General features: G+C 40.4%; 1 protein-coding gene across 1 annotated transcript in view; it reads right to left on the bottom strand.

Moving 5' to 3' along the window:
- Nucleotides 1-20,900, bottom strand: part of LOC126455903 (golgin subfamily A member 6-like protein 22) — a 285,498-nt gene that overhangs the window by 254,108 nt on the left and 10,490 nt on the right. The window contains exons 2-3 of the mRNA XM_050091664.1: nucleotides 19,375-19,490; nucleotides 6,413-6,682 (exon numbers count right to left, since the gene is read on the bottom strand). Of these exons, the coding sequence (XP_049947621.1) occupies nucleotides 6,413-6,682; nucleotides 19,375-19,490 (386 nt within the window). The remainder of the gene's footprint in view (nucleotides 1-6,412; nucleotides 6,683-19,374; nucleotides 19,491-20,900) is intronic.

The following is a 20,900-nucleotide window of genomic DNA, read 5'->3' as shown; positions in this document are numbered from 1 at the left end:
GACTACATTCCATTATCTTAGTTTGGCTTTTGTTGATGTTCATCTTATATCCTCCTTTCAAGACACTGTCCATTCCGTTCAACTGCTCTTACAAGTCTTTTGCTGTCTCTGTCAGAATTACAATGTCATCGGCGAACCTCAAAGTTTTTATTTCTTCTCCATGGATTTTAATACTTACTCCAAATTTTTCTTTTGTTACCTTTACTGCTTGCTCAATGTACAGATTGAATAGCATCGCGAAGAGGCTAAAACCCTGTCTCACTCCCTTCCCAACCTCTGCTTCCCTTTCATGTCCCTCGACTCTTATAACTGCCATCTGCTTTCTGTACAAATTGTAAATAGCCTTTCGCTCCCTGTATTTTACCCCTGCCACCTTCAGAATTTGAAAGAGAGTATTCCAGTCAACATTGTCAAAAGCTTTCTCTAAGTCTACAAATGCTAGAAACATAGGTTTGCCTTTCCTTAATCTGTCTTCTAAGATAACTCGTAGGGTCAGTATTGCCTCACGTGTTCCAACATTTTTACGGAATCCAAACTGATCTTCCCTGAGGTCGGCTTCTACCAGTTTTTCCATTCGTCTGTAAAGAATTCGCGTTAGCATTTTGCAGCTGTGACTTATTAAACTGATAGTTTGGTAATTTTCATGTCTGTCAACACCTTCTTTCTTTGGGATTGGAATTATTATATTCGTCTTGAAGTCTGAGGGAATTTCGCCTGTATCATACATCTTGCTCACCAGATGGTAGAGTTTTGCCAGGACTGGCTCTCCCAAGGCCGTCAGTAGTTCTAATGGAATGTTGTATACTCCCGAGGCCTTGTTTCGACTTAGGTCTTTCAGTGCTCTGTCAAACTCTTCATGCGGTATCATATCTCCCATTTCATCTTCATCTACCTCCTCTTCCATTTCCATAATATTGCCCTCAAGAACATCACCCCTGTATAGACCCTCTATATACTCCTTCTACCTTTCTGCTTTCCCTTCTTTGCTTAGAACTGGGTTTCCATCTGAGCTCTTGACATTCATGCAAGTGGTTCTCTTTTCTCCAAAGGTCTCTCTAATTTTCCTGTAGGCAGTATCTATCTTACCCCTAGAGGGTGAGATTCTTATGTAAGAGGATATATTACGGAGTTAAGTCTTGTTTCATATGTTCTACTATTTGTCTGAGGTATTCTGCAAGGGCTTTGTGCCATCCCAAGGGCATTAAAGTTGTACTTGGCATCATGATATGCAAAGCAATCGGAGGCACCAAAGAATCTTCTGCACAAACCATGGGGTTAAGGAATACCAACAATTAGAAGATTATGACAATAATGCATATACTGTTTTTAATTGGAAGAACTGGAGTTTGTTCAAAATGAGTTGTACTTAGATGATTAACCTCTGATCACATATTGTAATTAATGGCACAATAAAAGCCTTCCCATAAATCTGAGTTGATGAGTCCTGGTTTTGCTAGAAGCTGAACCCTTCTGCAGACAATAACATTTATCAGTAAGTCAGGGGTTCACAGACTTCTCAGAACTGCAGACCAGCAATGATATAATTGATAAATTAACTGACGTTTCGCATGGGGTGACCCTGGTGTGGGATAAACTAGAAGCAATACTGGTACATCAAACTAAAATCTGAATAGTAAGATTCAATGTGAATGGAAGATTTTGGCACAAAAGCAACAGAACTATTACAACAAGCCACTGTTCACCAGCCAAGACTGAAATAGTGTAAGAATACATTCTTCCTTCTAGAAGAAACAGTTTAAAGGAGTAACTCGCAGTACTGACTTAATTACTCAGTATCCATGATAAACAACTGTATTAACGTCAAGAAGCACAATAGCCAAAGGCAGACAAAGCTAAACACAATAAATGAGAGTAACACAGGCTTTTAAGCTGACTTATTAATCCACTTGAATTCTGTTCATGAAAAAATCTGCTTATAGCAACATGATTGGAATCCAGTTGCAAAGCAACTAAATAACCATGGAATTATTAGAATACATCGTACATGCAGTGAAGATGGAATGTGAACCAAAACGAATAATACAATTTCAGAGTGAAAATCAAAGAATGGAAAATCCAGGATGGAATGTAACAATTATGAAAATGAAAGTTGCTACTCACCATATATAGGAGATGCTGAGTCGCACATAGGCACAACAAAAAGACTGTCACAAATAAAGCTTTCAGCCAGTAAGACCTTTGTCAAAAATAGACGACAGAAACACACACACACACACACACACACACAAACAACTGCAGTCCCAGGCAACTGTAGCTAAACTGCCTGTGTGTGTGTGTGTGTGTGTGTGTGTGTGTGTGTGTGTGTGTGTGTGTGTTTTACCCATTTTATGGTGAGTAGCAACTTTCCTTTACATATTCAGAGTGGTTATATTGACAATTTCAACTGAGTTATCTAGTGACAATCAAGAATTTCAGCTATATCTAACAAGACATGGATAACCAAAACACACACAATGAACATGTTGTTCAGAGCATAGAAGGTTGCCAGCTGTCTGTGAGGTTGCAGTTCAATGAATTCCTCTGAGGCAGCACTTAGCATCAGATCCAAAAAATGGCACATGACACCAAACAGCGAGAAGCTTTGTAGCCGTCCACAATGGGATGCAAAATGCCATAACTTGGTGGATTCAGATTTTTTTCTGCTTGTTTTCAAAGTGCAGTGGTGTGATCACGGGAATACAAAAGTTAAAGTGATGTATTTTATTACAGTGACTTCAGTGAACGCACAGTAGTTAACAACGACCAGGTCACTGTGGCATTCATATGTTCTGCTATCATGCAAAGTGTGGTTAAAACCTGGTCATTACAGCAAATATACATACATCCATGCTTCTATTACAACAATTTACATTGGGATATTGTTCAGTAAAGCTACATTATGATGATACATGGACACAAAATCTTTTCAGTTTGGGGACAATACAATGGCCCACATAAACCACAGCATGACTATGGAAGAGTTAATGAAGTCAGTTTTACAACAGTGGTTCACTTAAATAATACAGTTATGCACATATCAACGATAATAATCAGTTTTTGAAAATATAAATAATTGCGTAGATAAAAAATCTACTCACTGAGCAGCAGCAGGAGAACACACATATAGAAAGGTATCACAGTTTGCAAGCTTCTGGAGCCAGTGGCTCCTTCTTCTGGCAGAAGGATTGAAGGGGAAGGAAGAGGGGTGAAGGAAAAGGACTGGTGAGGTTCAGGAAAAGGGATAGAGTGCAGAAAGGTCACCCAGAACCCAAGTCAGGGTAGACGTATGGAATCGCCACTGCCTCCGAAAGCTTGCAAATTGTGACACCTTTTTCTATGTGTGTTCTCCTGCCGCTACTTGGTGAGTAGATTTTTCTATCTATCCAATTACTTACAGTTATGCATATGAATGACAAGTTCACCTAAGTTGAAAACAGACTGACAGAAATTGACTCCAGACTCATAAATAAGCCAATGAGAGAAGCTGAAAGAAGGAAAAAGTGATAGGAGAAAGATAAATCCATGCAGTACAAGATAGGTGATTTAGTTTTAGTTAAGAGTCACAAAAAGGGTAAAAAAGTGGAAATTTATGAGTAAATTTCAACCTTTATACAGGATGAAAAATTATTGAACTATATGAAATAAAATCGCCATAATTTCTGAACAATTTGCATTAGGACATTCAAATTGCATAGTTGGCCATGGGACATGATGGGAATTAGTACTGTTTGGTTTAGGAATGAAGCCCACTTTCATATTGATGCGCTCACCAATAAGCAAAACTGGTGCATTCGTGGGGACTGAAAATCCGCATATCGTGATCAAGAAGTCTCTTCAGCTTCAACAAGTGATTGCGTGATGTGCAACATCCAATCACGGAATAATTGGTGTGATGTTCCTTGTTGGCGCAGTGACTACCAAACAGTACATGAAGGTTTTGGAAGATGATTTCATCCCCATTATCTAAAGTGACCATGATTTCAACAAGATGTGGTTAATGCAAGACAGAACTTGACCCATCAAAACAGAAGAGTGATGATCTGGAGGAGTGCTTTGGCGACTGCATTCTGGCTCTGAGGTACCAGAGGCCACTGGCATGGCCTCGATTGGCCACCATATTCTCCAGATCTGAACACATGTGATTCCTTTTTGTGGGGCTATATTAAAGAAAAGGTGTACAGTAATAGCAACATAACCATTGCTGAGCTCAAAACTACCATTCAGGTCATCGACAGCATTGATGTTCCAACACTTCAGTGAGTCTGCAGAATTTCGCTATGCGTCTGTGCCACATCATCACCAATGACGGCAGGCACATTGAACATGTCACAACCTAAATCTGGGGAAAGTATAGTAGTTTGTACTTATTTTTGAAAACACTTGTAAGGGGAAAGTATAGTACATTGCACTTATTGATATAACAATGGACAACCTCACTTCTCTTTGGAGAGAGGGGAACAGCATTAGTAAAACTTTTAAGATCAAGTGTGGTTATGTGTCTTGTGATATAGCATGGAACTACTATAGTATACCGGACAAAAAGGACTACAAGCTTGTAACTGTTGCACTGATGATTTACCTGGTTATTTCAGTGATACTAGACAACAATAAACCTACTTATGGCTATAAATGATTTTGTATACACTGCATAGAGACTTTTGATTAGTCTGAAAAGGAAAAAAAAAGGACTTAGGCTGGAGTGCAGTTAATACAATAAAATATAATTAATGAAAATTATTCTCAGGTTGGGGTATTACAGGTGGAAATTGTTTGGTAGTCAAATGCTTGTTTATTTATAAAGGGGCAGCAGGTGTGAGGGTAGAAGGTTTTCCAAATGTTTAGTAGCCAAAGTTTTTTTAAATAAATCATTTTGTTGATTGAAAGTGAGATATTGTACTAATTTTGCATATAAATGAAGAAGCTTCACTAGCAGAAGATCTGTTCATTTGTTTATCCAACCAAACTATCCAGAATGAAAAGGTTAATTGTTATGTAAGAGGACTTATTAAGGCGAAGTCTTGTTTTGTATATTCTATTATTTGTCTGAGGTATTCCACACGGGCTCCACTCCGTCCCAAGAGCACTGAAGCAGTACTTGGCATTGTGGCGTGCAAAGTATGGGCAGGTGGTAAAAAAACTATTCTGAGCAAAACTATGGATCAATGGGATCAAGAAATACCAGAAGGTTATAACAATAATGCATATACTGGTCTGATTTGATGATGTTAAGTCTATATGTTGCCCCAAGCTATGCTCAAGCTATCTGTGAAAACCCCATGAAAATTTATCTAGTAGTTTTGGATCATAACATGTTCAAACAGACAGAAAGACAAAACAATTTTACTGTCTTATTATTAGTATAAGTAAGCTAGGTATTAGATTTGTACCCATTTTTTATCACTACAGCGTTGTAAAGGTAATATTAATGTATTTTGATATGAAACCAAACAAAGAGTTTACAACTGACAAAGAATTTAAAAGTAGGTCACAACAACTGACAATTTTCATTTTGCTTCATTAACAGTTGCACACATTTTGCTTATTTCAACACAGCATTGGTTTATGAACACTTCTACAACAGTGTAATATTATAAAGTGGGATTAGTATCAGAAGCCAAGATAAAGTGAATAAAAGTTTAAGAAATGTAGGAAAAACTATGATTTCTGGCCTAAGAACTAATATTGGATAATCATTTTTAGTAGCAATACATCAGAAGAATTAACCACAAGATATTTCATTACAAACATTCATTCATGAAAATTTCAGTCAGTCTGTTAAATAAGTCATGTGGATAAATTAATGAAAATGTTCAACTCTGCCTGCTTTGCTCTTAGAAATTTCTCTCTCTTTGTACTGGACTGCAGTTGGGATTATAAGCAGAATTTGCATACTTTCACTGAGTACCTTCTTAAGACATAATCTGATGCAATGCAGCTATACCAAAAAAGTATTTGTTCTACATAAGCACAGAATTAATAATAAAACATTATGCAGAAGTTTCACCCGGGACCTAGGGGTTCTTACATTTATGTGCCAGCAAATATACTCCTTAATGGTATTTAAAATGGATAACAGAAGTGAATTTAGAACAAACCTTGCAATTCACATATTAAAAGTAAAATTACAGACTTACCTTCATACATATCTAGGGACCAGAACTGAATTTTAAGTTCTGATGCAACAAGAAGTTGCCAACAAATATCACAAAGTGAACTGAAAATCCTGATACGTTCAAAGACGAAGTGAAAGAGTATGTTACTAGCTGCTTCTTCTGTAATTGATCTGAGTGTTTGGACTAAGGGATCTGAATTCTGCTTATCTCTTATATCAGTATCAAACAACTTTCAACTTTGGCAGTATGTAGACAGCTGATACTGTTGTGTGTAAAGTTCATAGAGTATTTGCATATACCTGCTTGTCTTTCAGTTCCTTCTTCATTTTACTGTATTTCTGCTTTTGCACATTGAGTTGTCCTTTTGTATTTCTGGGGCTAGATGATACTGTTGGCTGAATACTTGTTGTTGGCTGAATACTTTTTGTCAATGGCTTTCTGGCAGATAAAGGACGAGAATTTGTGCTGGGTGCTTTGCTCGTGGACTTGCTTTCTGTGGTTCGTTGGGCAGCTGTGTTTCGGGTGGAAGCTGCAATTCGTGGGGAAGCTGTACATCGGGGGGAAGCTGCCTGGAAAAAGAAGACACAGATCATTTGTGTTTTTACAATGGTTGTCTCTTCAGTGCACATGACAACATGACTTTAAACTATTATTACAATACAAAGTTCTAAAAAAATTGTTTTGATCAATTACACGAGTAGAAAGATACTGATTGTTTCAATTTATACCGTTATTCACTAATAACTTGAAATTTAATATTTCTTTTTTTCCTGCACTTTAGCAAATTTTTTTACTACTAGAAAAAAAAGTTTCAATGAAAATGTTGATCTTTAAGTACTGTAAGTCAGTTTCTTTTTATGTTGTCAGAAGATCATCAAACATTTATATTCTTATATTTAAATTATATGCATTTGATTATAAAGCAATGTACACACATCAAAAAATGTTTTGCAACACCCCGGTTCCCAGAACACCTGAAGGCAGACATTGACTGTGGATACTGTATCAAAGACACAGTCCCTTTGATTGTTCAGAGACATCACTAAACCCACCCAAAGATGTAAACAGCCATGCACGAGCAGCGCCTATTAGACGGAGGGGGTCCAACAGCCAATCAGTTCCAGTCATTCCACCAGGAAGGAGGTACACGGCTCATGTTGTCTGTAGTTCAACCTTGCCCAGACGGTAAATACCGCGGTTCGATCATGTCCACATTGTTACTTAGTGCCAGGAAGGGCTCTCAACAAGAGAAGTGTCTAGCCGTCTCAGAGTGTACCAAAGTAATGTTGTTCGGACATGGAGGAGAAACAGAGAGACAGGAACTGTTGATGACATGACTCACTCAGGCCACCCAAGGGCTACTACTGCAGCAGATGATCCATACCTACGGATTATGGCTCAGAGGAACCCTGACAGCAACGCCACCATGTTGAATAATGCTCTTCCTGCAGCCACAGGACGTCTTATTATGACTCAAGCTGTGCACAATAGGCTACATGATGCGCAACTTCAATCTCGATGTCCACGGTGAGGTCCATCTTTGCAACCACGACACCATGCAGCGCAGTACAGATGGGCCCAACAACATGCTGAATGGACTGCTCAGGATTGGCATCACGTTCTCTTCACTGATGAGTGTCGCATGTGCCATTAACCAGACAATCGTCTGAGACATCTTTGGAGGCAACAAAGTCATGCTGAACGCCTTAGACAGCCAGTGCAGCAAACGCCTTAGGCAGTGAGTACAGCAAGGTGGATGTTCCCTGTTGTTTTGGGGTGGAATTATGTGGGGCCGACGTACGCCACTGGTGGTCATGGAAGGTGTTGTAATGACTGTACGATATGTGAATGCCATCCTCCGATCGATAGTGCAACCACATCGGCAGCATATTGGCGAGGCATTTGTCTTCATGGACAACAATTTGCGCCCCCATCATGAACATCCAGTGAATGACTTCCTTCAGGATAACAACATTGCTCGACTAGAGTGGCCAGCTTGTCCTCCAGACATGAACCCTATCAAACATGCCTGAGATACATTGAAAAGGGCTGTTTATGGATGACGTGACCCACCAACCACTCTGAGGGCTCTATGCCGAATCACTGTTGAAGAGTGGGACAATCTGGACCAGCAGAGCCTTGATGAACATGTGGATAGTATGCCACGATGAATACAGGCATGCATCAATGCAAAAGGATTTGCTACTGGGTATTAAGAGGTACCGGTGTGTACTGCAATCTGGACCACCACCTCTGAAGATCTCGCTGGAGGGAAAGAGGGAAGCAGATTGCACATAGAGTTTTAAGTATAAAATTGCATAAAAAGTATGTGATAGCTTGAGGTTAAATTAAAAGACAATTGTGTAATTGGCCAACATGTTGCCATACATTTCCCTGCAAAATTTTCTTGTAATTGTAAACAAGCTGACTCTTTCTACATCATAGTTGTTGCGTGTCATGGGGAGGTTTACATTTGCAAATGCAAAAGAATGCATTCTGGGAAGAGTTGATCATTGTATTACTTCCCCCCACGTAGCCTCACAAAACAAGCACAAGAAAATTCAAGAAATTAAAGCTACTGCAGGAGTTTACTAACAATCATTCTTCCCACACATCACTCACAAATAGATCAGGGAAGGATAGGACAAATAGTAACACCAAAAGTGCCCTCTGCCACTTGGGGGTTTGGGAAATGCTGATGCACGTAAACGAAAATACGAGGGCTGTTCAATAAAGAATGATGATAATTTTTTTTTTACTACATACCTTTACTCATCCTCATAATTTTGATGGTCCTTCTCAAAGTAATCTCTCATGAATGTGATGTACTTGTCCCAGGGGGGAGGGGGGATGGTGATTAAGAACATTTCCACACTGTCCTTCGCTGTTTGTTCTCAGGATCAAAATGGTGTAGCCAAGTTTCATCAGCAGTGATTACATTTGAAAGAAACTCCAGATCTTCCTCTAATATCAACTTTAACTGCATGCAGACCTGCATGCGAATGTCCTTTTGTAACAGTCTTGGAACCCATCGCACACTAACACATGTCATGTGTAATTTTTCTGTCACCAATGTGTGGGTGGCACCCAATGATATGTTCTGTATTTCAGAAAGTGATCTTAAGGTAATTCGTCGATGCTCTCTCACAATGACAGCAGCAGTGTTGATGTTTTCTTCCTTAAGAGCAGTAACTGGAGCACAGGGTCCACCTTCCTTTGAAACTGATTGTCTCCCCTCTTTAAATATTTTAAACACCTTTGAGCTGTGCTGTAGGGAAGAACAGACTTCCAGAAGCCTCCTGTAACATTGTATAGGCCTCAGCTGAAGATTTGTTCATATGAAAGCAGAACTTCAAAACCGCATATTGTTCCTCACATGTTACCTCCATTGCAGCAGTAGGCGATACTGAACACGTCTGCCCTTGCCTGCCTCTCACAGGCAGGAACCAGGAGTCCCAACAATGAAACTACTACGGCATGTTTGTTGCACATCAAGCTAACAGAACATCATCAGATTAAATTTTAGCGCAAGAAATTGTGACCATAAAACAATAATGATCTCGTAATCAATTTTTGAAAATATAATAAAATTGGACAGATAAAAAAATCCCAGTGGCTCCTTCTGGCAGAAGGGTTGAAGGGGGAAGGACGAGCAATGAAGGAAAAGGACTGCTATGGTTTAGGAAATGGGGAGAGTTACAGTAAAGTCACCCAGAACCCTGAGCAAGATGAATCTTTCCTTTTCATCCCATCTTCCTTTTTATCCCATCTGGTAAGTCTTCCCTGATCCAGGGTTATGAGTAATCTTCCCCATTTCCTAAACCTTGACAGTCTTTTACCTTCATCCCTGTTCCCCTTCAGCCCTTCTGCTGGTATAAGGAGCCACTGGCTCCCAAAGCTCACATATTTCTTTAATTTTTATATGTCTCATCTCCTGCCACTGCTTGATGAGTAGATATTTTATTCATCCAATTATATTATGCAGGATAGACGTAGACAGTGAAAGCTGACTCATGGAACATGCAAATAACTAAACTAAATTAAACCTATAATTTTCATCCACCTATTTAATTTTTAAAATCTTTTTAAATTTTAGTACATTACATAACACAAGAAGGTTTCATTGAAGAAATCTTGCTTTATAATCTGAACTAACCTGCATCTTATCATTTCCTTACTTCAATTCATCCCATGTAAATTTGTGCACTACACAGCAGAGGTCTTTCAAATCTTTAGGACAGTCTCTACGTTTCTACCAATCTTCATTGATTCATACATATTGTAACACTGCACAAGCACAGTATTAGAATTCACACCAAGCAACTTTTAATTTGCTTACATGTATAGGAAAATACACACACACTGAATGACGTTGTAATAGATACCACACACGAAATCACGGGATGCATTAATGCACAGTCTAATAGTGAAGTTTTGCACTGTTACGAAAACATTGAAGTGCCCAAGAGCCCGGCATATCAGTTTATATAAAGCTGTTAAGCTGTTTGCATACAGCGCAGATGTCCATGTCTTCAAGGTATGACATCTGAAGTAGGGGTTGTGCCACCAAAGGAAAAAACAGTGTAAAATGGAGTAAGTGTAAGCAGGCGTGGTGTCCATTCCCTCATGAGAGACCGTGAGAGAGCACTGGTGATGGAGATGCAGTATCCATGTCCACATCTGGGCATGGTGCTCGACAATTAAGGTAGCAGAAAAGATACAGGTGGTGGCTGAGACAGGGGCCACATAAACAGAGGCAGCCCGCCACTAATTACTCCACCTGGAGGCAGCAGCACCAATAATGAAGATGGCGCAGGAGCTGATGGGGGCACAGACCATGCTGCAGAGGCTGGTACAGAGAGTGCAGGCAGCCTCAGTGGCAGCAGGGTCTCTAGCACATGGTCAGACAGGTGGTTGAAGTTGGTCATAGTGTCAGGACACCAAGCCATCGGAGGTGCACATGACGCAGAGACAGCAGCCTCAGCAGTGATGGATGACCACCGGTATCCACTTAGGCACCGGCCAAACCTGTAGGCCCAGACAGCAGAGACCAGATGGAACAGCTGTCAGGCAGGTGCTGGCAAGCAGCCAGACACCGGTCAGAGCAGATGCAGCAGCATATGGGGCTGGTGGCCATGAAGCAGCTCCACGGGCCTATGGTCACCAAATGGATTGAAGCTATTGAGGGTGTCCCCAGGAGAAAATTGTGTGCTGTAGTTTTTTGTCTGAGTTTTGAAAGTACTGACCAACCACTCCACACCTCACCATTTGACTGAATATGAAATTGAGGGGCCATAACAAGACAAATGTCACTCTTTGTACAAAAACCTTCAAAATCCTGAGACACAGATTGTGGGCTATTATCCGTCACAAGCATATAAGGTAATCCTTCCATGGAAAAAATATTTGTGAGAGCTGAGACCATAGGCAATGTAGTTGTGGATGGGGAACAAACCACATAAGTGTCAACTACAACAAGCCAAAAGAAGTTAAGAAAGGAGCCCACAAAATCAGCATAAATACACTCCCAGGAGTGCTGGGACGAGAGGGGGACGGCCAAAGACACTGACGCACATCGTCACAGAGGGCACAACAAGTACTGTGCTATATGCTTACAGCTTAATATAAACCAGCATGGCAGCTCTCGGCTGCTCCAATATTTCCATGGATGTCGAACACTTCACTGTTAAACTGTGCGTTTAACACAACCCTTGATTTTGTGTGTGGTAACTATCACAACGTCATTCAGTGTGTGTGTATTTTCCTATATGTGTAAGCAAATTAGAAGTTGCTTTGTGCAAATTCTAATATTGTGTTTGTGGGGAAAGAGGGGCCCTTGGTGCTACCTGATAGGTGGCACATTGCAGGCAGGCTGATACAACACACGTGATCTCATTGTCAATACCTGACCTAATAAGTGGCGGTAGTCCAGCAACTTTGTACAATAAACACCCCAATGGTCAAGCTGAAGAAGGCACATGGTGTTCTGTCACAATGCAAATGAGTTCACAATCCTGGGCATTGACTCTCCAGAAGCCAACATTAATGCACCATCAAGAACTGAGAGGCAGTGGCAGAAAGCATAATAATTATGCCAAGGATCCAACGCTCGGCTTGGTGGTTTACCTGGCCAGCTGTTGTGGACAAATTGAACAACCTGACCTAAAACAGGATCGGCAGCGACAGCCTCGAAAATCCAAGAGATGGAAAATGGAAAACCATCCACAGTGTTTTGGGCTTTGCCATTTAAATGGAACACCAACAATTCATCATGATCAAATGCTGGATTAGTGCCAATCAGCAATCAAGAAAGATGGGATAAAGTGAGTCTTGTAGTTACAGTGCGACAAAAATAGAGCCCAATGTTGCAGGCGAAGGGCCGTTTTGTCCGGAAGGGATGCTTAAGAATGGAAAAGAGCAACCAGAGGTTTATGATCAGTAATCAAATGAAATTTAGAACCATAGAGGAAAACAAACTTTTTGAGTGAACACACAATAGCAAAGGCTTCTTTTTCTATCTGTCAGTAGTGGTATTGGGCCTGGTTCAGGGTTTTGGAAACATATGCAATACCACATTTGGAACTGCCCATTTATTAGTGCATGAGAACAGTGCCAAGGCCATACTGGGAGGCATTTGTGTCCAGCGCAAGATGCTGGTCTGACAGGAAGGTAACCAAGCAAGATGAGAAGTGTAATTTTGAATTCAACAGGGTAAAAGCTTGCTCGCCGGTGAGTGACCAGTGAAAAGGAATACCTTTACATAAGAGAGAGCATGTATGGGCTGAGCCGCTGTGGCCACGAGAAATTATGGTAGTACACAAATTTTCCGAGAAAGACTTGCAATTCCTTCACATTGGTAGAACGCAGCAAAGTCATAATGGCATCCACATGCTGGTTAAAGGCTTGACGCCAGCATGTGAGACTTCAAACCTGAGACAGATGATAGATAGCTGAAAAAATTACAATTTATCCTAGTTATATTTCAACCCAGAGGCCTGCAGCAATGTGAGCAAGGTATGAAGATTCTGCAAGTGTTCATCTGTAGAGGAACTGGAGACTACAATGCATCCCAGCATGGAGGCTGTGAGTTGCTCCAAAAGTTGTGGGGAAATAGCAGAGGTGCTAGCTGCGATGAATGGCAGGCGCTGGTATTAGTATAACCCGAAGGGGGTATTCACTACGGGGTATGTTTGGAATCATTATCCAGAGGCAGTTGCAAGTAGACTTCAGACAAGTCTATTTTGAAAAAAACTTTGGCTCCCATAAATGTGAGCTTAGAGTTTATCCTGATGCATAAGGGATGGGTATCAATAACAGACTGTGAATTTACAGACTTTTTAAAATCATCACAGAGTCAAAGGTTGCCATTAGGTTTTGTGACAATGATCAGTGGAGCAGACCATTCACTTGATGTTATAGGCCTGACAACACCCAAGGACATTTGACTCGTTGCCATAAAGCAATGGGAATTTGGCAAGCATGAAGAAAATGGAGGCACACGATTAGTTTCATTGTGATGTGAGCCTTTAAATTGATAGCTCACCCTGAACCGTCTGAAAACAGTGAGGAAAATTCCGAACATAGCATGCCCAGTTGTTGGAACAGAACTTGATCCGAAACCACATGCACCTTGTCAGAAATAGAGAATCCAAAATTTTGAAGGCACCTAACCCAAATAAGTTGCCAGTGTTGACATTGTCTAACACTAGAAAGGTAAGGCCAAACAACTACTTTATATGATATGGGAGTACAAAACTGTCCCAGTATGGGTGTTTGTTGTTTGTTGTAACTCACCAATCGACAAGAGACAGGGGACAATGCTGGTGATCCAAGGCCCACATAGAGTTGAGAATTTAACAAAGTCAGAGCTGCACTTGTGTCCACTTGCATTTTTAACATCTTATCCATAGCGAGTACTTCAGTGTAAAGTTTTTCTGGGGCTACCATCACTTGGAAACACCGAACATTTGTGTTCAAGTCTGGTGAAGGAGGTTGAGAGTAGCACACATACGCAATACGTTCCTTCTTCCCTTTTTTTATTTATTTATTTATTATTTTTTTACAATGGTTGTACATCACCCAATGCTTTGGGCATGTGGCGTGCTCTTGTTGAACAAAGCAATAAGTGCGTGACAGGAGAGGAGGAAATGACTTCTGTTGTAACACTGACTGCTGTTGCTCCTTAGTGCAGCACTGCCCCACGCAATGTGGAGACCATGACTGAACAGTTGCAATGTCATCCCCCGCCTGAGAGCTAATCAACAGTGGCTGAGGAGAAGATGCAATGGTGGCTACTTCACACCAAGCTTCTGCCTGATTTCCTGCTTCCCTAGATACTCAAAAGACTAAACAATGTTCAAAACCTCTTTGAGAGAGGGATTTCCACATTGTAAAGCACATTGACAAAGTTCTCTATCAGGGGCCAGCTATATTACAGCATCACAAACTATCAGATCAGCATATGAGTCCTGCAGAGATTCAGTAACAAACTGCCAACAACAGCTAATCCCATGAAGTTCTGCTGTCCAAGCTCTGTATGACTGTTTGAGCCACTTTTGACAAAGTAGAACTCAACGTGCGCAGCAATAACATAAGTACATTTGCAATGATAATTAGAGGGTAACTGACACATTTCATCAAATGATAGACTGGTAGGTTCCTGCAGAGGAGCTAACTGACATAAAAGATGATAAACGTGAGGAGAAATTCAGACAGAAAGAACGTCATACACATATTGGGGTGGTGACACTAAAAGCTTGGAAATGTTGCTAAAGGCATTTTTCATATGCGTCCCAATCATCCACAGTATCATCATACGGAGGAAATGGTGCATCAATGGTGGTGAACCATGGGGTGTCAACGATGCTGACTAATTGTTTAGTGCCACAGAAAGAGACTGCTGCTGGTTGGTGAGAGCTCACTACTGTTCAACAGGAGACATAAGAACTTCTTCCACTGACATGTTGGCCATGGCAAACCAAGAAACGAAACACATGGATTAGAATACCGCACTTGTCACCAAAAGTGTTGCAACATAGCACAAACACAATATTACAATTCCTACCAATTGGCTTTTAATTCACTTATGCATGAAGGAAAATACAAACACACTGAATGATGATGTAATACGTACCACGCACAAAATCATGGGTTGCATTAATGCACAGTCTAACAGTGAAGTGTTCCACAGTCACGAAAATAGTGGAGCACGCAAGGGCCTGGTGCACCAGAATGTGTACAACTGTCTTTAGATGGTGCAGTAGCCTTTTTAAGCTGGCCGCAGAGGCGCATGCTGTTTATGTGCACTCACTGTATAAGGCTACAAAAGTACAGTGGAACCTCACTTAACAAGAACCTCCCATAAGGCACAATTTGTATAATGAGCAAAACAAATTGTAAAAAATTACCTCGCTTAGCAAGTGATGTTTCACGTAACAATTGAATGATTTAGTGTGACATCACCAGGCATTTGCACGCTGCGGAGGAAACATTCAACAATATGACAACCTTTCAAAGTTGGCAGCAGCATGTGATCAATGTCTGTAGTATGTACTGCAGTCTGGGTTTACTATCTTAGCGTAGCTTGTGATCACACATTTTACTAAACTTGTTCTCAAACAGCGTTTTTTTGTGTGCAAATTTTAATAACCTTCATAAAAATATCTCCAAAGATAAAGCCACAAGAAGACAGCCATAAGAGAAAGAAAATGACCTTAGAAATGAAATGTAAAATCACTGAAAAACGTGAACATGGTGTGAGCGTTGCTGATTTAGCATGCACATACTATCAGTTTGCACTGTCCTCACAAACAAGGACAAGATTAAGGAGACAGACACTTCAAAGGGAGTGACAAGAGCATTTAAACAACAGTTTCATATTCTGGATGATATCGTGAGGTTGCTCCTTATGTGGATCACTGAAAAGCAATTGCAAGATCACGCTATTAACAAGAAAATCTTTTATGAGAAGACAAGAATGATTTTCACTGACCTCATTACCAAGATTCCAGAATCATCAGCGGCTGAAGAAGTGCTTAAGGGAAGCTGTGGGTGGTTCGAGAAGTTTAAGAGAAGAACTGGCATAAACAGTATTGTGAGGCACAGTGAAGCAGCCAGCTCCAACATCAAAGCCAGCGGAGAGCTTCATCAACAACTTCAAGATCCTCATAGATTCTGAGAATTATTTGCCCCACAGGTTTTTAATTGTAAAGAGATGGATGTATTCTGAAAAAAGATGCCGAAGCATACCTTTATAACAGTGGAGGGGAATGAATTGCCCAGTCACAAGCCAATGAAAGATCATCTCATACTGTTATTCTGTGCAAATGCAGGTGGCTAGGTGAAAATTAAACCACTGTTTGTTTACCATTCAGAAACTCCATGTGCCCTCAAGATGTGTAAAGACCAGAGGAGCAGGTTACATGTGATGTGGAGGTCCAACAACAATCTTTTTTGTTACTGGATCAATGGAGTGTTTGGTTCTTTGGTGAAAAAATATTTGCTTGAGATGAAACTGCCACTCCAGGTCTTGCTTACCATGGATAATGCTCCTGCCCATTCTCCAGGCCTACAATTTCAATTCATCAAGAACCAGTTTCTGCTGGCCAACACCTCTTCCTTACTCCAGCCTACGAACCAACAGATTATTTTTAACTTTAAGAAGCTCTACTCTGAAGCACTCTTTGAGAATTGCCTTGTGAGTTGACTGAAGCAATCAGTCTCACTCTCAGAGAGTTTTGGAAATATCACTTCAACTTCGTTACATGCATCAAGATGATTGAAAAGGCGTGAGAAGGGATTGCAAAGAGAACTCTCACTTCTGCTTGGAAGAAGCTTTGGCCGAAGTGCATTGTCAAATGTGACTCTGAGGCATTTGAGTCAATACCTGCGGAGCATGTAATCAATGAGACTGTGTCTTTGGCCAAGAGCATGGGAGTAGAAGTGGACAACAATGATATTGATGAGCTTGTGGAAGATCACGAGCAAGAAATGACAATAGAATGAAATTTTCACTCTACAGCGGAGTGTGTGCTGATATGAAACTTCCTGGCAAATTCCGCCAGTACCTCATCTCCTACCTTCCATACTCCACAGAGGCTCTCCTGTGAACGGTGCAGAACTAGCACCCCTGGAAGAAAGGATATTGTGGAGACATGGCTTAGCCACAGCCTGGGGGATGTTTATAGAATGAAATTTTCACTCTACAGCGGAGTGTGCACTGATATGAAACTTCCTGGCGGATTAAAACTGTGTGCCAGACCGAGACTGGAAACCAGGACCGTTGCCTTTTGCAGGCAAGTGCTCTACCGACTGAGCTACCCAAGCATGACTCACGCCCCGTCCTCACAGCTTTAATTCCACCAGTACCTTGTCTCCTATCTTCCAAATTCCACAGAGGCTCTCCTGCGAACCTTGCAGAACTAGCACCCCTGGAAGAAATGATATTGCGGAGACATGGCTTAGCAAGGTTCGCACGACAGCCTCTGTGGAGTTTGGAAGGTAGGAGATGAGGTACTGGCGGAATTAAAGCTGTGAGGACAGGGCATGAGTCGTGCTTGGGTAGCTCAGTTGGTAGAGCACTTGCCCATGAAAGGAAAAGGTCCCGAGTTCGAGTCTCGGTCCGGCACACAGTTTTAATCCATCAGGAAGTTTCAAGAAATGACCATATACATCTACACCTACAAGGATACTCTGAAAATCACATTTAAGTACATGGCAGACAGTTCATCGAACCACCTTCACAATTCTCTATTATTCCAATCTCATATAGAACCCGGAAAGAACGAACATCTATATCTTTCTGTATGAGCTCTGATTTCCCTTATTTTATCACAGAGATCATTTCTCCCTATGTAGGTCAGTGTCAACAAAATATTTTTGCATTAAGAGGATAAAGTTGGTGATTGAAATTTCATGAGAAGATTACGCTGCAATGAAAAATGCCTTTGTTTTAATAATGTCCACCCAAAACTCTGCATCATTTCAGTGACACTCTCTCCCCTATTTCACAATAATACAAAATGTGCTGCCTTTCTTTGAACTTGTTCAATGTACTCCGACAATCCTCTCTGGTATGGATCCCACACCGTGCAGCAGTTTTCTAAAAGCTGCACAAATATTCACTCAGATCTTGATAAAATATGAATGTGGTGCAAAATTGGCAGCTTGCTTTAGATGTTCAAAGATGTAAAATTGTGCACTTCAGAAAATGAAAAAAAAAAAGTAATATCCTTTGATTCCAGTATCAATGAGTCACAGTTGGATCAATCAACTCATACAAATACCTGGGTGTAAAACTTTGTAGGGATATGAAATAGACCAACCAAACAGCCAGTCATTAAAGGAGGTGGCAGGCTTCAGCTTATCAGTAGAATACTAGGGAAATGCAGTTGGTCTACAAAGGACATTGCTTACAAACCATAAGTGGGACCCGTCCTAGAATACTGCAAGAGGTATGGATTGTACAAGGAGAATGACTAAAGCAGGTGGCAGGCTTCAGCTTTATTGCAATACTAGTGAGATGCAATCAGTCTACAAAGCAAAAAAATTTGGAAATTTGTGATAAGTTCATAGGTTCCTAAGCTTACACACTACTTAATCTAACTTAAACTAACTTACGCTAAGGACAACACACACACATCCATGCCCAAGGGAGGACTTGAACCTCCAACGAGGGGAGCCATGCGAACCATGACAAGGCACCTAAGACTGCGTGGCTACCACACGCAATTCTCCAAAGGAGATTACTTACAAACCAATTTACAAAGTAAATTAATAAGTTACTGAAGATTTTTTTTAAAATGTAGAGTTTTCAAAGTCTGCTGCATTCACACACCATCAACCATTAATGGTTCTGCTCAGTTTATGGGCAGTTTTGTACCCTGTGTGATGAAACAGTAATATGAACCTCTCTCTAATTTGTTCATTTTCCTTACTTTAAAGAGGGGTGACTTTTGTACTATAAGATTTTAGCCACTATTGCATGACTTGTATTCACAATCTGAGCTGTGTTACAGTCAATTAACAAATTCTCAACAGAGATGCTATTTTTAATTTTGGATAAACTTTGTATGGCTACTGCTGGTAACTGCATTGTTTTGGACACTACTAACAATAGTTACGCAACTGTTAATATAACTTTCTTCTGCAAGCAGGTTCAAAAAATTTGTTTAATAAACAAAAGATAAATATTATTTATAATTATCTATGCAAAAACATAAAACTGTATTAAAATGGTAATTGCATGATAATTACAACTCACAGGTTTGACATTGACGCTGTCACGTGGTAATGAAGGTGCAGGAACTTTCTCCGTTTTCTCATCTTTCACATCCAAATTTTGTTTAGTGGAAAGCTTAGAAGCAGTCTGTGGCCTCTCTAAAAACAGAAAATAACAATTGTTCCATGTGAGGTGAATACAGAAGGAAATGTTCTCTAATTCACAGCCCACTTGTGAAACTAATATAAATGCTGCATTTCCTTTAGTACTTTAGATGTCCTTAAATGTGCAATACATGTGTTTGAATATTGTCTGCTTAGTAGCATGGAAAATAAAGATAAGTAAAAGCACGGGAATTTACAAACTTAATATGCAGTCAATATGACCATAATTAAAAACAGAACACAAGCTTGCATAGCTAACACTTGGTTCAAGAATCATAAAAGAAGGTTGTATACATGGAAGAATCCCGGAGATACTAAAAGATATCAGATAGATTATATAATGGTAAGACAGAGATTTAGGAACCAGGTTTTAAATTGTTAGACATTTCCAGGGGCAGATGTGGACTCTGACCACAATCTATTGATTTTGATCTGTAGATTAAAACTGAAGAAACTGCAAAAAGGTGGGAATTTAAGGAGATGGGACCTGAATAAACTGACTAAAACATAGGTTGTACAGAGTTTCAGGGAGAACATAAGGGAACAATTGACAGGAATGGGGGAAAGAAGTACAGTAGAAGAAGAATGGGTAGCTCTGAGGGATGAAGTAGTGAAGGTAGCAGAGGATCAAGTAGGTAAAAAGACGAGGGCTAGTAGAAATCCATGGGTAACAGAAGAAATATTGAATTTAACTGATGAAAGGAGAAAATATAAAAATGCAGTAAATGAAGCAGGCAAAAAGGAATACAAAAGTCTCAAAAATGAGATCGACAGGAAGTGCAAAATGGCTAAGCAAACATGGCTAGAGGACAAATGTAAGGATGTAGAGGCTTATCTCACTAGGGGTAAGATAGATATTGCCTGCAGGAAAATTAAAGAGACCTTTGGAGAAAAGAGAGCCACTTGTATGAATATCAAGAGTTCAGATGGAAACCCAGTTCTAAGCAAAGAAGGGAAAGCACAAAGGTGGAAGGAGTATATAGAGGGTGATGTACTTGAGGGCAATATTATGGAAATGGAAGAGAATGTAGATGAAGATGAAATCGGAGATATGATACTGCGTGAAGAGTTTGACAGAGCACTGAAAGACCTGAGCTGAAACAAGGCCCCAGGAGCAGACACCATTCCATTACAACTACTGACGGGCTTGGGAGAGCCAGTCCTGACAAAACTCTAACATCTGGTGAGCAAGTTGTATGAGACAGGCGAAATACCCTCAGACTTCAAGAAGAATATAATAATTCCAATCCCAAAGAAATCAGGTATTGACAGATGTGACAATTACCAAACTATCAGTTTAATAAGTCACAGCTGCAAAATACCAACACGAATTCTTTACAGACGAATGGAAAAACTTGTAGAAGCCGACCTCGGGGAAGATCAGTTTGGATTCCATAGAAATAT

Source organism: Schistocerca serialis, chromosome 1 (genome assembly GCF_023864345.2).
Source record: "Schistocerca serialis cubense isolate TAMUIC-IGC-003099 chromosome 1, iqSchSeri2.2, whole genome shotgun sequence".
NCBI lineage: Eukaryota > Metazoa > Arthropoda > Insecta > Orthoptera > Acrididae > Schistocerca > Schistocerca serialis.
Note: the sequence above shows the minus strand (reverse complement) of the source record. Positions and strands in the feature narration are given on the sequence as shown.